Source organism: Amblyomma mixtum, chromosome 7 (assembly GCF_055824585.1).
Source record: "Amblyomma mixtum isolate Tamu chromosome 7, ASM5582458v1, whole genome shotgun sequence".
In the NCBI taxonomy this organism is placed as follows: Eukaryota; Metazoa; Arthropoda; class Arachnida; order Ixodida; family Ixodidae; genus Amblyomma; species Amblyomma mixtum.
In genome coordinates this window covers 140926113-140941323 of record NC_143018.1, presented here as the reverse complement: position 1 = coordinate 140941323, position 15211 = coordinate 140926113, and the positions used below count along the sequence as shown (strand labels likewise).

General features: G+C 46.4%; 1 protein-coding gene across 1 annotated transcript in view; it reads left to right on the top strand.

The window, feature by feature from the left end:
• LOC149337726 (N-fatty-acyl-amino acid synthase/hydrolase PM20D1-like) overlaps nt 1–15211 on the top strand; it is a 35114-nt gene that overhangs the window by 6123 nt on the left and 13780 nt on the right. Inside the window, exons 2-6 of the mRNA XM_089553485.1 lie at nt 5753–5888; nt 6715–6947; nt 8532–8755; nt 12053–12172; nt 13455–13530. Of these exons, the coding sequence (XP_089409611.1) occupies nt 5753–5888; nt 6715–6947; nt 8532–8755; nt 12053–12172; nt 13455–13530 (789 nt within the window). The remainder of the gene's footprint in view (nt 1–5752; nt 5889–6714; nt 6948–8531; nt 8756–12052; nt 12173–13454; nt 13531–15211) is intronic.

Below are 15211 nucleotides of genomic sequence, written 5' to 3'. Positions count from 1 at the left end.
CCGTCCGTCTGCAGCGCAGACCTTGGCAGCATGCCAAGATGTTGCATGCCGATAACATCATCATTACTGGAACAAACCAGTTTTGCAGCTTAACCAAAAACATAGCCTTAAAGGTGCACTGAAGAGGAACCTGAACTCGTCTTTTTGCCGCGGGAACTCGATCTACACGTTCTGAGCATTCTTCGAAACTTCGATTTATTGCCCTGTGTGGCTAATTTTCCTAATTAAATCGAATTAACGTCCAGCTCCCACCTTCTTTTTTGAATTCTCCCTTGTACGGTGGGCGGAGTCGACCAACGCGTGGAGTGCCTTGCAGCCAGCAGTGGAGGCTTTGCTTTCGCTTTATTTTGTTTTTTAGGTTTCCGTGAATAAATAGTTTCATTCGCAGATAATGTAGTTTCATTCGCAGATAAAATAAGCCCGCAGAAATAAAAATATGCGTGGACTATTTGCTTCTACGGACTACTATGTATTACTCCGCCGATGGCAGAGCGGCAAGCCGCCGCGGGACTGGCTGAAAGGCACTCCACGCGTTGGTCGACTCCGCCCACCGTACGAGGGAGAATTAAAAAAAAAAGGCGGGAGCCAGACGTTAATTCGATTTAATTAGGAAAATCAGCCACACAGGGCAAAAAATGGAGGTTTCTAAGAATGCTCGGAACGTGCAGATGGAGTTCCCACGGCAAAAAGATGAGTTCAGATTCCTCTTCAGTGCACCTTTAATGGCAGTCACGCGAACTAACGGCGCTGCAATTTTCTTGCTTCCAATGGGCCAGCGCGTCGTCTGCTACATGCAGAGCACAGAGGCTGTGTTTATATGTTTTCATATATGTGTTATATATGGTTATATATGTGCCTTATATGCGATCTTTGGAATGAACTGTACCTTGGAACGAAGCAGGCAAGTCACAACTGCTTGTGCTGGTTGTGTGACACGATAATGATGTGCTGAGATTAGCACAAGTGCCGCGAAAGTCCTACGGTGTCCTCTTTTACGTGTGCATTGTCTCGTGAACAACTTGAAGCTTGTGATTACTCTCATGATGGCCGAAGAGAAGCAATAATTGCTTTTCTTGTACGACAATCCCTCATTCTCCTTAAAAAGTGGAGTTGAAGGATACAAGGATGGAAGAGCGAAATTATCTCATGCAAAATCTCATGGCAGCTTTTGTGACTAATTTGGCATCTTTGTATAAAGCTAATCCGGTATGTTTTCCGCAAAGAAGCACTAGTCGTGAGCTTTATAAGTGTTGCACAAAGAGCTATACGCTTTAAAACCCTACTGTGACAGTTCTCTCATGGACACGTTCCACTTACAGGAACTGCTGTTCTATGCATCTTTGAGCATGCATTACCGGGTGGCATAGAGAAGCCGATTAGCGCTAGTTAGGGCTCAGTTAGCTCCTCTGTGCGCTTGTTTCACAGTTGACCTCAGCAGCTGTACGTTATGTACATGTAATTCGCAATAAAATTTCTTCTAAGCACTCATGTACGACCACAGTAGGTTTTTGCACCTGTTTCAAACAGCCAAAAGAACACGTTTTGATCCCTGAGTGACAAGCAGTGAAAATGGACGTCGGCCTTATAGCCAGAGCTCAGAGCAAATACTTACGATTTAAACACTTCCCTTCAATGTGAAATAGAGGTGAGCAGCATGAAAAACTATAAAAGAAAGTGCCCCACGAGCATGGTTGCTCCGCTTTTAGTTCCTCTGTTTTGCTATGGCAGTAGCAAACGACAGGGCACGACCGGAAGCAAGACTCGACTGCAGCGCTGTTAGTCCTCGTGACCTCCACTGGGGCCACCTTCAGCCGCTGGTGCGGAACTGGTTCAGTTCTGGGAACGTTGGATAACATCACAGCATGATCTTTTCCTGAGAGCTCCCGCAGAGACGGGGGGGGGGTGCGCACAGCGAACTTGGGAGAGCGGCGAGACTGTGTGCACCCTTGACAGAAGCGGCGGGGCTCTCTCGGTGCACTGCTGTGCGCATGGCTGCACTACATGTATGTTCTAAGCATTGGAGCGCTTGAGCATCGGAGAGGAGCGTAGCAGTTTAAGCCAGAACCTTGTAAAATACATCCTCTGCACTGAAATGCTACGAAGGAATCAGGACCTGCAGACCCCCTAAGCGATTTGGCGAGCACGAGATCGGGAGCAAAAATGCCTGACCTCTCACTGCCCTATGGATTTTTTCAACCTTACATTACCAACGCGCACCTGACCGTGAGAACCAGTGTTCAGCATGTTCGCTTTATCTTGCCACGATTTGCCGGCGCTGGTCGCTATCACAGAATTGCCAGATTGCGCAGTGATACGGCAAGCACTTTTCGAAGTGAACAATGCTAAACACTGGTGACACGAGCACGTCTCACTGTGTGCGTTTGTTGATTTTTGTTGATGATGGATGGATGGATGGGCGAACGGGCGGGCGGGCGGGCGAACGGGCGAACAGCAAGCGGGCGAACGGGCGAATGGGCAAGCGGGCGAACGGGCGAATGGGCAAGCGGGCGAACGGGCAAGCGGGTGGGTGAGCGGGCGGACACGCATGAAATTTTGACTCTCCCAAAGAAATCTGTTAACTTTTTTCTGGCAGAATGAACTCTCCCGCCAAATTGATGTCAAGTTTTCTGAAAAAAATAAATAAAGTGGGTTCATTATGCGAGTGCTTATGGTACGTATGAAATATGGGTCAAGGAGCATGGATAGTTCGGTTTGTTTGGAAGTTCCCTGAGTATATCGATACTGATGTCTCCGCCAAGCACTGATGTATAGGTATGGGTCAGGACAAATGAAAAACGTTCAGCTAGCAGCAATAAAAACCATTCAGCGCAACCATCAGAGGGTCCGTAAAGGACAACAAGAATGATGCTTCCTGATTTTACGCAAACTATTTCTGAATCAGGTTCAGACTGAGAAAACTTTTCATTGTATTCCTAGCTTGTTCCTTCTTTCAAATATAAGCAAATACCACCACCTCTTTTTGTTTTACAATTTAAGAAAATACTGCTGTACCCTTCAAGATGAAACGCATCACCATCATTTGTAAACCATGTTTCTGTCGACATGATAGCCGTGAATGCAGTATTCAGTTCTCTGAGAAAAACACAAAATTCATAATATTTTTTTCGCGCTGACTGCACATCCAAATACAAAAATGGAAGAGGTGACACAGGCAGTCCTTGAAACAGAAAGCATTGACAGAAAGCGTTCACAGAAAGCATCGATAACAACAACAAGTACCGACACAGATAGACGGGTATCAGCTACAGCAGTCAAACAGGAGAACACAAAACCATCCAGCTCCAGATAGGAACTGCAACTCTTTATCTTTATCCAGAAGGGCTGTTTATTGATTTATTTATCTCTCTCAGAGGTTTGCAAGGGATGTAAAGTGAGGGGTGGGCTGAGAAAAAGAGCTTTAGCATGTGTGCAGTTGTCTTCGATGCCAGATTTGAAGTTAACGCGATTGATGATGGTTGCCACTTTGGATGGAAGGCCATTCTAATCATTGCCTGTTTTGAGGAAAAAAAAATCTGATGACATGTTTTAGTGCGCATTTTCTCAGGGTAGATGGCATTAAGGTGACTGTTACAAGAAATCTAAAGAGCCCGTTTGACAGGGGAGCTTCGTGGTTGAAAGCTTGATAAAATTCATGACGTAAGGAAAGATGGGCAATTTTGTGATGACAGGTCTGTGTAGTGAGATAGAGCGGAGATTTTAGTATCGAAACACTAGTGTGGTGAGAATAGTCAGAGCAAATGAATCTGGCAGCATGGTTCTGGACCGATTCACTTGTGCTAATGAGGATAGCATAGCAGGGACCACGTGCAGCACATGTGAACTCAAGTTTTGTGTGTTTAAACGTTAAGTGAACAAGAAATTCTATATAATGGGGGCACTGGTCTTAGACCTACTTTCCTTATTTTTAGTCCAATCCTAATGAAACTGTACCACCTTGCTTAGTTTTTTATACTGATTTCAACAATGAAGTTACCTTTTTCATAAATTTCTTGGTTCCCAAGATAATTAATTCTAATTAGTCATTCATTAGTACCTCAGTGCAGTTTAAACTGCTCAATAAGAAATCATTTTTAATCCATGGCTTCATAGTATGGTGAGTAAAGAGTGCAATAATCAAAACCATTTTTCCATTTTACCCGCATTAGTAATTTTACAGCACTTGGAATATCAGTATTCAAGGCGTGAATTTAATGCATCAATAAACTTTGCAAAATTATAAATTTTTGAAGTCTGATTGAAGAAATCTGCTTCGATTATTACACACACTGTGCCTTCAGATTCCCTGAACAAACAATATGACATCTCTATCTGTCCTAGACGTTGAGATATCGACATACCGTAATTTCCGCTGTATAAGACGCGGCTTTTTTTCAAAAATCTTGCTGGTGCGTCCTATACAAGGGTGCGTCTTATAAGCAATTTTTTCGGTTTTTTGCGAGTTCAGAAATTACTCAGGTTCATGTTCAAGCTTATTTCATAAAAAATACCTCTACCAATCACGCGGATGCAACATGGTTAATACTTCAATACGGGGACCACCGTGCGCAACTTTTTTAGGTGAACTTTATCATGAAATGGTGGGGATGACGACTTCCGGGATCATAAACTATGATTTCTTGGCCCCAAGCAAAAGTTAGGGAAATGCCAAAAGGTGGTGACAATCGCGCTTCTCACCATTGTCAAGAGAAGCGAAGACAAGCCGGCATTTTTTTTTAGTCACCCTTTGCAACTTGTACGTAGTGCGAAGAAAATGTTTCAGCTGCGTTGCCTCTAGAAATGGGCAAACTTTCTGATAGCGCTTCCGAAGATGAAGACTTCATAGGTTTTAAGTAAAAATAAAATGTTGTTATGGACATAAGGAGAGTTCTTTAATTTTTTTTTTCTTTTTGCTAAAACGTGGGCGGGTATGGCATGAGTGTTGCCTTTTTCGATCACTTAGCATTGCTTAATAACTTCTCACAGGTACGGTGCATTTCACGATGGTCGCACAAGCATCTTTAATTAAGCCTCACTATCCTAACTGGGTAAATTGGGGTGCGTCTTATACACAGGTGCATCTTATACGCCAACTTTTTCAATGGCGGTCTGCATATATGGTGGGAGCGTCTTATACAAGGGTGCGTCTTATACACTGGAAAATACGGTACTAAGACAGCCAGATGTCCAAAATTTTCATGCCATCAAATTTTCTGCTCATTCATAAATTCGGCTCATTTGATGATCTGAATTTAATATTGTGGTCAAAGTGTTGATTTCTTGAAGGAAACAATTAGTACAGTTGGAAAATGATAGCTGGAGATTCCACAAATGTCACTTTTTGAAAACCGATTTTTTTTGGTCATTTTTTGGCTTGAAAGACCAGTGTCCCTCCTTAAGGGGAGCTAAGGAACGGTTGCATCGTAAATACCCTAAAACTTTGTTACCTGAATTAGTGATGCGGTGAATGTGATGTGATCAGGGCTGATGCATATAAGGCTTTGATGCGTGTAAGATCTTCTTGAAGGACGGTAATCTCAGACAGATTTTTTATTGGCCAGTAGATAATACATAAATGGCAGGTTTACTGTAAAAGATTGCTGCGTTCGTTCATGAATCACTGCAGTTATTCGCGTGTGTGGTCGATGGCAGTCTGATGGCATAAACCATGTTCGAAGCAGCGGGCACACCCTGGAGATGAGGGGCTGCAGTCTTTCATGTCCAGCTGATAGTGGAATGATGGTATGATGTGCAGGAGCTGGCCATCAGAGATGATGAACGCCGCTTGTCCCAGCGGCTGGCTGCTGCCCTACGCTTTCCCACCATCAGTCGGGCGCCCCACGAGTACGACCGCCAGGCCCTGGCTGACTTCATCCGCTTCCTGGAGAAAGGTCGGTCTTCTTTCTGCCGACTTTACTCCGTTTCATACATAGCTGGCAACACTGCGGAGGTTGCTGAAGTAATGCGTCCAGGAAACCATATTACTCCACCACGTATCATTCGTTCTTCTCGAAACTCCGGTCAGTGTTTGGACGAAAATAAAAAGCGGTATAAAACGATGTGGTGGCATTGAAAATCATGGTCGAAGCTGTCAGGCGCTCTGGCCATAATTTTCACGGAGTGTGAACTACTTTTTGGGCGCGGATTTAGTAGGAGCGATTCTCCCTACTGAGATTATTCCAATCTGTAATCGTTCTAGGGAAATAGGAATACTTATAGGAGTTAATTCTTGCATTTAATCGTGTCATTGAAAAATCGCACCATTGCCTTGTGTTATATCCAGATGAATACGATAAAATGTTGGAGGTGTTAATATTGTATTCGCCTTTGATCAATTGAAAAAAAGAATTTCAAACGACAGATGCGGTTTCTGTGAGAGACTAGAAGCAAACCACTTTGATTAAGTAGATGCCTGATAGATATACGACCATATGAATTGTAAATACACCGTACTGCTTTTTTCTGAACTCGCTCTAATTTAGCAGTGTTAGTTTTAGTGAAGGGATCCCAGATTGTGACGGCATATTCTATCATTGGGTGAATAATGGTATTATATGCGAGCGCAAAGTTACACTGGCGGGCGTGAGCTTCAAAGCACGTCGCATGAAAAAGAGCTTGCGAAGGGCGTCAGTGGTGACGTTATGACAATGACTGGTATGACTGCTGCACGGTTTTGCCGAACTGGCGGGACTTGAGCGCCCGTTCTTTGGGCCGCAGCCTTTCCGCAGGTCCACTCTTCAGGGCTGGTGCGGCGTCAGCTGGTGGGCAACTACAGCCTCCTGTACGAGGTGCAGGGCTCAGACCCCGACCTGAGGCCGTACATGCTGTGTGCGCACATGGACGTGGTGCCGGCCGATGCCTCCAGGTGGCACCACCCGCCCTTTGCAGGGGAGGTGGTCGACGGGGAGGTGTGGGGCCGGGGTGCCATTGACGCCAAGGACATCCTCATGGTACGTGGTCCCATCTGCCACCAATGCCAAAGAGCCATGTTTTCATCACCATCATCATCAGCCTGACTACTCCCACTGCAAGGCAAAGGCCTCTCCTATGTCTCTCCAATTAACCCTGTCCTTCTTTGCCAGATGCGGCCACCGTATTCCCGCCAACTCCTTAATCTCATCCGCCCACCTAACTTTCTGCCACCCCCTGCTACGCTTGCCTTCTCTTGGCATCCACTCCGTTATCCTTAAGGACCAGCGGTTATCTTGCCTTCACATTACATGCCCTGCCCAAGCCCACTTCTTCCTCTTGATTTCGACTAGGATGTCATTAACCCGTGTTTGTTCCCTCACCCACTCCGCCCGCTTCCGATCTCTTAACGTTACACCTATTATTTTTCTTTCCATAGCTCGCTGCATTGTCCTTAAAGGGACTATGAAATAAATTTATCGAGATTACGCAAAGATAGGCAATCCATCACTCGTCACCCCAGCGCAAGAATTTTTGAGCTAGCATCAATAACAACGAAGTTATAGACGATTAAAAATCACGCTCCTCCTCTCCCCCCTCAACTCGTACGCGCGGAGCACCACAAAAAAATAAAGAAAACAGCTCCGGGACTGGGCACCGCCCATGAACACGTCATTCACTGACGTTCAGTTTACGAAATCCGGTTGTCCCACTCCCGAGGAGCAGCGTGCGTCAGCAGCGTCTCTCCGGTCTCTGCGCTTTCTTGGCTCCCGAACTCGCGACAGAAAGAGGTGGCAGAGGTAAATTGAAAACATATGCGCGGCAATGCCCTGGATCGTGCTTGCCCGAGGGGGGCGTGCGGCGGCTCGAGCAGACAATTTTCACCGGTACCGAAAGTGTGCCCGTGATGTCGTAGCTGCCGCGGCTCGAGCGAATGACAGCATGTGGTGGCCTGCCAACGTCATGGGACTAGTGACGTCTGTTTTCCCGATTTTGGTTCCAAAATGGCTCCCTATGAAGACACCAAACGGCCCGTGAATTTTAAAAAACACGATTTTTAAAAATTCATAATAAATTGCCGGCTCAGTTCCGCAGACTCATACTTGGTGTCAATGCTTCTGAGCATCACTTCTAACATTTACAAGCGGCTTTTAATTCTTTGCATGGTCCCTTTAACTTAAGCTGAACCCTCTTTGTCAGCCTCCACGTTTCTGCCCCGCTAGGTGAGTACCGGTAAGATGCAGCTGTTGTATACTTTTCTTAAGTAAGTAAAACAGCGCTAGACACGGGACAAAGGAAGAACAACACAGTACAGCTGCGTTCTTCCTTTGTGCCGTGTCTAGCGCTGTTTTACTTACTTATGATGTACTAACTTGCCCAAGCCACCGCCATGTACTTTTCTCTATAGAGGGATATTGGTGAACTGCCAATCATGATCTGAGAGAACCTGCCATATGCGCCAGTTGGTTCCAGCTGGTACCAGTTGGAACCAACAGGGAATTGTTCCATAGACCAGTTTTGCTGGTTACATCTGTTCACCTGTCTGTTTGCCTTTGTAAAAGTACGCGAAATGTCGGTGGTAGGCCCACAGGCAAACCTGTGTCGAGCAGCCTGGGTGTGCGCAGGGCATCCTGGAGGCGCTGGAGTTCCGCCTGGAACAGGGTGACGTCCCCCGCCGGACTCTGTTCCTGGCCTTTGGCCACGACGAGGAGGTGGAGGGGCGGGACGGAGCGGCCTCCATTGGTCGGGAGCTGCGTGCCCGTGGGGTCCGGCAGCTGGAGTTCATCCTGGACGAGGGCATGATGATCCTCGAGGGGCTGCTGCCGGGGCTCCACAGGCCGCTGGCCCTGTGAGTCTCCCCCTCTTTGGCGGCCAGGGGTTTCTCAGACACAGTTCCCCAAGCACTTATGTCCACGAGTGCCCCATCTTAGCAACTTTGCATGGCTATAACCACACTGCTGTTGCTTATTACAATCGCTTGCTTTATTTGCAGCCAGTAATTGTTAAGCAGGGACAAGGGTCTTAAAATTGACGTTTTTATTTATGGCTAGAATCTCGTGAAATTTTACACACAGGTGTGCTTTTCTCTTCCGATTACAAAATATGTAGCCATAATTGAGCTGGTGGTCTCAGATCAAAAGTTATCTTAAATTCTAAAGTGTAGTTAGGTAATTTCTTACGCAGCTTTAATGAACTTTCTCAATGCATTTTGTTGCTTTTATTTACATGAACTGATACCCAGAGAGTTCCCATACCCGATGACATTCTTACTTTTTTGTTTAGGCTACGTATAAATAGCAATTTACAATTAGCTTAACGAGTTGCAGTGTCAAATGCTGCGACCTTTTACTCTGAACATAGTATATCAGGATTATATGCCTTTAGAGAAAAACGAAGAATGTCACTGGGTATGGGAACTCCCTGGCTATCAATTCATGTAAATAAAAGCAACAAAATGCAATGAGAAAGTTCATTAAAGCTGCAAAAGAAATCACCTAATTACATTCTAGACATCATAAGATTTAAGACCACCAGCTAAATTATGATTACATATTTGGAATCAGAAGACAAAAACGCATCTGTGTGCGAAATTTCATGAGATTCTAGTCATACATGAAAAAGATTGTTTTAAGACTATCGTCCCCCCTTAAAGCTTTCTGGCGGTTTGTACACAATTGTGTAAGCGACAAATTTACAGCTTTTTCGGTGAAACTGGAGCACCTAGCAGTGATTTGTTTCAGTCGAATTGGGCACCCTTCTTGTTGCAAATAAGTTGCTTTCTTGTGCCATGTAGCGAATGCAGTAAGTAATATTTCACATGAGAGAGAGCTAGGTAGCACTTTGTCTGCTGTTTTTGTGCAGACAGGTTTTGCCACCAGTGAAAACATGATTGCTTCTACTCAATTTCGAGCGTAATGTGCATCTTCGAAGCACAAAGTGATTCCACTATCCCTAAGGTGTTTACCTGACATACGAGAACATTTCGATGGTACTATCTTTAAGAAATATGACACTTTGTGCGGAATTCTGCACATCGTTGTAAAAACTGACCTGCTGGTCTTCCACGCTCGACAACTAACAAATTCCCTTTCTTGAGGCCTGAATATACTGCTTAGGTGAAAAAATAATTGATTTCAGTCAAAAGAAAAAATGGCTCCTGAAAGGGTTAATTTTCGCGTGTCTAGAAAGGCCGCGAGTCTGTGTGCTAACCAAGGCATGCAGGGTCCCTCAGTGCCATTTATCAGAAAATTAGGGTTCCTTAAAGAGACTGCAAACCCTTTCTATGGTCAACACTGGTGACACCTGGTGGTCAGAAGAGGCAGCTGTCCTTTGTGGCAGTCATGTTCGCCACGAGGCGATCCTTTGGTATTTGTGCATGTCGAGACTCTCTCTGAATCTTGCCGATTTCCAGAAAAGCAGTTTCAGTGATAGCTGTACCAGTTGTGCCCTCTCACGGTGGCAATGGAAAGCACACGGCATGACATAAAATGTGCTTTCACAGACGTTTGTTTGTGTTGTGGCATGTGCATGAGTGAATGTTCACAGTCCATGTCTTAAGGGCCACTTAAGTGTTGCTCCCGTAGCTAAGCACACTGCTGTGTAGGCTGCCATCAGCATACTTTCACTTTGTTTTGGTGTACTTTGGTTCACCTTAGAGTTATCCAAGGTCATGAACTGAAATCTTTCGATGTTAACGTGAACATTTTTTAACAGCGCAAAAAAGACGACGATGTTTACACACACAATAACCCAAGCGCTGACTTTCAACTGATTTATCACAAACGACATTTATACATAATCCCACCAAAAGACACACAGAAACCTACTTATCCTACCTTAATCTTCCGGCAACGACTTCTCAAGAAAGGCAAATTCACGGTTAATCAAGAGACATCTGTAATTTTCAAACACAAAGATCAGACGGTAAGAGAATTGGTAGAAGCTTATCACATTGATAAAGGGGGTTCTGCGGGTGTCGCAAAACTGTCGTCGTTGATTAACCGTGAATTTACCTTTCTTGAGAAGGCGTTGCCAGAAGATTAAGGTAGGATAAGTAGGTTTTTTTGTGTCTTTTGGCGGGATTATGTATAAATGTTGTTTGTGATACTAAATTTTCAGCTGAAAGTCAGTGCTTGTGTCGTTGTCTTTTTCGCACTGTTAAAAAATGGATAACAACCAATTTGCCCTGCTTTCTGTTCTTCTTAACTTGAACTTTAAGTTTAATCCATTTTGGTGGAAATATAAACCAATGGCTTCCACATTTGCTGTCTTATGATCCCATGTAGCATGCATGTGAGACAAGAAACGGAAGGTCCTGGTCTTCTGCCTGCTGTCAGCTGTTTTATGCTGCATGTACTATTTCTAGTACGGATCCACTAGCCAAATAGCAAGCGTTCAGGATGCTGAAAATTTTTAAGAACATGCCATTGTATTGTTTGGCCTGTGTTCTTCTCTTGAGAGACGTTCTGTTCATTCACTGAGTGAATGATTTTTGGCAGAAGCTAGAAGCCTCATTATACTCAGAAAAAAAAAAAAATTTGAAGGCCTTCATAACCATGCTCTTAAAGAAGAAAATTTCGAGAGCATTTAGGTTGCCTGCTGTGGTGTCTACATCATCATCATCATCATCGTCAGTCTGACTCTGCCCACTTCAGGGCAAAGGCCTCTCCGATGTCTCGTGCCCCCCCAACTTTTTAATGTCTAATGTGGTTCTTGCAATTTTCCCGGCCAAACTCTGGTTGGAGCCAGTTATATTGCCCTAATATGGCATGCATCACACCTTCTTGACTTTTCAAGTACCCCCAGATTCAGTAACCATTGTGACATGTACCACAGTGGGCAGGTTGTGATTATGTCACAAGGTCACAGGACCTCTCTCGACCAATCAGGGTGGCCCATCAGGGCAGGCTGCGATTGCATAACAAGGTCGCACGTCCTCTCCAGAACAGTTGTGATTTCATGACTGAGAAGCCAGAAATTTTTTGTGAGATGACAAGCTAAATGGTACCTCATTAAAATTGTAACTCAGATGTGCAAAAAGTTGCTACGATTGATCATGCAATGCACCGCAAGAGTTGGCTTGTCCACTTGCGCATCTGTCAACTGGGGGGGAGTTGTGCAATGCCCTTCCCACCCACCACTGCAGGGTGGCGGTGACTGAGAAGGGCTCCATCATGGTCCGGGTGTCGGCACAGGGCATCAGTGGCCACTCGGCCGCCCCACCTGTGAACAACGCCATCGTCAACCTGGCCAAGGCCCTGTCTGGGTATGTTGGCATATGGAGACTGTGTCTCCTCATTTACTGCCAGTGCTGTTTCTGTTGCATCTGCTTGCTGAAGTGTTGCGTGCATTTGCCTAGTCGGTGTGTTGAATGCGCCTGAAGCAGCCAGTTTTCAATGGTGCAGTTTTTCACTAGTGCAGATGAGGGGAAGGGGGAATTTTAGCTGAAGCAGTAATGTTCATCATCATCGCCATCATCATCACCATCATCATCATCATCATCATCATCATGCCCACTGCAGGGCAGAGGCCTCTCCGATGTCTCTCCAATTAACCCTGTCCTTCGCCAGTTGCGGCCACCGTATCCCTGCAAACTTCTTAATCTCATCCGCCCACCTAACTCTCTGCCGCCCCCTGCTGCGCTTGCCTTCTCTTGGAATCCACTCCGTCACCCTTAAGGACCAGCGGTCATCTTGCCTTCGCACTACATGCCCTGCCCAAGCCCATTTCTTCCTTTTGATTTTGATTAGGATGTCATTAACCCGTGTTTGTTCTCTTAATCTTAGTGTTAGCATTTCTTAACAAGACCACCATCGTCACCAAATATTAAGACTAGACCTCACAGCTCACCTGCGAGGCATCCAACGTACATAACTACAGTTGCATGTGTGTCAGCCTGTCATCAGGGGCTCTGATCCCACAAGCTTGCTTATTTTAATCAGCGACACCATTTGACTGTACCTGATTGTCGACATTTCACATTATGTTTGGTCCCTTGTGTACTGCTGGGGACAAAAGTCTCCAGCACGCATCATCGGGAACCGAAGCTGATAGCTCTGTGATTAGCCGCGAGCTGGAGAGGTGAAAGTCGGACTTGCGTGCTGTGATGTGTGCTAGTGATAGTAGGAGATCGCTAAAATCATGGCAGCTATTAGCCGAAATCGCCTGTCGCGCATCCTGGAGAACTATGTCCCCCATAGTACCTGCTTGCCATGTTTCCTTTATATTGCTGCCTTCCCTGTGTCAGTAAATCATTTGATTGCTATTCAGCGCATGTGTCTGTCCCATCTGTTAGTGCTATTTAGTCCTTTCCATCACCATGCATACTGACTAAGACCTCTTCTTGAAACCACGGGATTGCGTCCATAACCTGAGTTGCTTTGGGACGTTAAACCCCATAAACTAATAAACTAAACTGAAACCATGGGATTTCATGAATGAAGGAAATGGTTTGCGTGCAGGCCGGGAAATGGAGGAAATCAGTGGCATCACTTTGTTGGAAGTGGTGCAATGGAAAGCCGGTGACATTGTCGTGGTGTCCCCTGCAGGTTCCACGGCCAGTGTCAGCCTGCCCAGCTGAGTCGCTCGGTGGTGGCTGAGATGCTCACCGCCCTGGCACCCGAGGTGGGCACCTTTTTTGGCGCTGCAGCCACCGTGCTTGCTTACTGTGCCTGTCAGGCCTCAGTAGACAACTGCTTCATCATCATCATCAGCCTGACTACCGTATTTACTCGCATAATAGGCGCACTCGCATAATAGGCGCACCCTTAGTTTGGGCGCAAAAAATCAGATTTTTTTTATTTCCGCGCATAAAGGCGCACCCCGAACTTGGCACTGTGATCAATACTGTATTTACACGATTGCAAGCCGACGCCTCGCCACCCCCCGCTCCCCAATCTTTATTTTAACAAAGCTTTTGCTGAACTGACTACTAGTCCTCACTAGTGCTGCTGCAGACCCACAGCACGTACAACGACATCGCGTAGAACAGCCGCACACAGTTTTCAGGGATGCTCACTTCAAGCATCCGTTTGGAAAGCTTCATCTCCAGCCGGAAACGTTCCCGACTTAGGCCCGCGAAAACCTCGGCGCTTGGAGTCCCGTACGAAAATTTAGGGACGCCGCAGTCGCAACTGCCCCACTTCTTGGCCACGTCGTATTTTCCGACCTGCCGCACGCTAGCCGTGTTCGAGAGCAAACTCCCAGCCGTGTAGCTGTTAAGGTGCTTTGCCGTCGAGCTAAAACAGCAACACTCTGCGGCAAAGCCACAAACCACGATGAACTATCGCGCTACCGCAGATCCCGGCACTTGACAGTAACAAAAAAACAAAAAAAAAACGAGCTGGAGATGCTGATGGCGATATGGATAGCGAAAGCTCGCGGCGCGGCGGAGGAAAACGTTGATGATGATGATGATAAGCTCTACCTCGGGCGCCCTCCGTGGGTGGCGTCTGGAAGCTCCTGTGCGCGTGTGTGGCCTCCGCGATCAAGCGCCCGTTGCGCGCAGCCGGAGCCGATCGCAGAGGCCTCGGCGCGTGCATTCCGAAGGCTATTCCCGCGTGGGTCGTGGAAAGTTTCGGTGCGGCCCTTACACGGATCTTTTTTTTTTAATATTTTCTTCGGGAAAACGGGGTGCGGCCCGTACACGAGTGCGTTTACGCGGTGTGTTCAATTTTGAGAGTCGAAAAATTTCCGGAAATTTTACCCCGCGTAATAGGCGCACCCCGAACTTTGAGCCGGATTTTCTGGAAAAAAAGTGCGCCTATTATGCGAGTAAATACGGTACGCCCACTGCAGGGCAAAGGCCTCTCCCATGTCTCTCTCCAGTTAACCCCCGTCCTGTGCCAGCTGCTGCCATTGTATCCCCGCAGACATCTTAACCTCATCCGCCCACCTAATTTTCTGCCGCCCCCTGCTGCGCTTGCCGTCTCCTGGAATCCACTCCGTTACCCTTTAAGGACCAGCGGTTATCCTGCCTTCGCATTACGTGCCCTGCCCAAGCCCATTTCTTCCTCTTGATTGCGACTAGGATCTCATTAACCCGTGTTTCTTCCCTCACCCACTCCGCCTGCTTCCGGTCTCTTAACGTCACACCTATCATTTTTCTTTCCATAGCTGGCTGTGCAAACCAGCTCAGTCAGGCCCTCCTCATCGCAGTTGACATCACTCGCCGCTGTGCAACATCCGCGATGATGGCCGTGCGGGGTCTCAACATCATCTGCAGGCACCCTGTAGTGTTTTGAAAGAAACTTAGAGACCAGAACATCAGAAGCAGCTGCGGATGGTTGCAGGACACTGTAAGTGG